The 1,035-nt window shown below is 39.7% G+C and overlaps 1 protein-coding gene across 1 annotated transcript; it reads left to right on the forward strand.

Moving 5' to 3' along the window:
* Nucleotides 1–99: 99 nt before the first annotated feature.
* Nucleotides 100–1,012, forward strand: LOC124233782 (isoaspartyl peptidase/L-asparaginase-like). The gene is made up of 2 exons (XM_046650985.1): nucleotides 100–238; nucleotides 810–1,012. Exons 1-2 carry the CDS (start codon nucleotides 134–136, stop codon nucleotides 969–971), a joined length of 267 nt encoding a protein of 88 aa, XP_046506941.1. The 5' UTR covers nucleotides 100–133; the 3' UTR covers nucleotides 972–1,012.
* The last annotated feature ends 23 nt before the right edge of the window (nucleotides 1,013–1,035 follow it).

Below are 1,035 nucleotides of genomic sequence, written 5' to 3' on the forward strand. Positions count from 1 at the left end.
TGGGGTAGAGGATGAATTGAAGTAGGCAGCCTAGAGGAAACTAAACCCATTTCTAAATTCATAACCCTTCTTTTTCAACTTCTTTTTGGTTTTAGGTTGTGGATCTGTCTTGAACGTAAATGGGGAAGTTGAAATGGATGCCAGCATCATGAACGGAAAAGACCTGTCTGCAGGAGCCGTGTCTGCAGTCCGCTGTGTAGCAAATCCCATTAAACTTGCGCGGCTTGTTATGGAAAAGGTATATGTGATACTAAAGCATCCTTCTCCTACGGAATTGTTGCTTGTGTACTCTGGTGACTAAAAGGGGTCTGACTGTAGGAACTACTTACGATCGCTGTTGTCCTAAAATTATATAAAAGAATGGAAGCCATGTTATTTAAGTTTCTCGACTAAGCCAAGATTCTGACTCTGTTGACAACGTAGTTTGAATAGTAATCATTTAACCAGTGATTACTTTGTTTTCATGCTATCTTCCTGTATTTTCTTCAGCCTTCTCTCCACACGTATAATACACACGAACTCAACACACCCACTGTTCAATAGCATGTGTCAAATAAAAATGGATTAAGTTCGCTAAATTTAAGATTGTACGTAAGTCACATTCCTAGTAATATTCCACCATTTTTGAGTTTTTTTCAAAATACAAAAGCTCAGCGGACCAGGATCTTTCCAGCATCCAGAAAAGCAAGCCAGTGGAATCTGCATTTTTGACGCTTTGTACCCAGAGAGAAGTAATTATTTCTACACAGTTCAAACAGATTTTAACTTTTTCAAAAAACTAACCATTTTCCCTTTCTTTCTGGCTCTAGACACCTCACTGCTTTCTGACTGACCAAGGTGCAGCAAAATTTGCAGCAGCCATGGGGGTTCCAGAGGTTCCTGGAAAGCAGTTGGTAACAGAGAGAAACATAAAGCGCCTTGAAAAGGAGAAGCATGAGAAAGATGCTCAGAAATTAGACTGTCAAAAGTAAGTGTCATCTGCGGCTCCTGTGTTTGGGATTTATTCAAGTGTGAAAGTTTGACAGATATCTGGTT

This window comes from Equus quagga, unplaced genomic scaffold (assembly GCF_021613505.1).
Source record: "Equus quagga isolate Etosha38 unplaced genomic scaffold, UCLA_HA_Equagga_1.0 224173_RagTag, whole genome shotgun sequence".
Classification (NCBI taxonomy): Eukaryota; Metazoa; Chordata; class Mammalia; order Perissodactyla; family Equidae; genus Equus; species Equus quagga.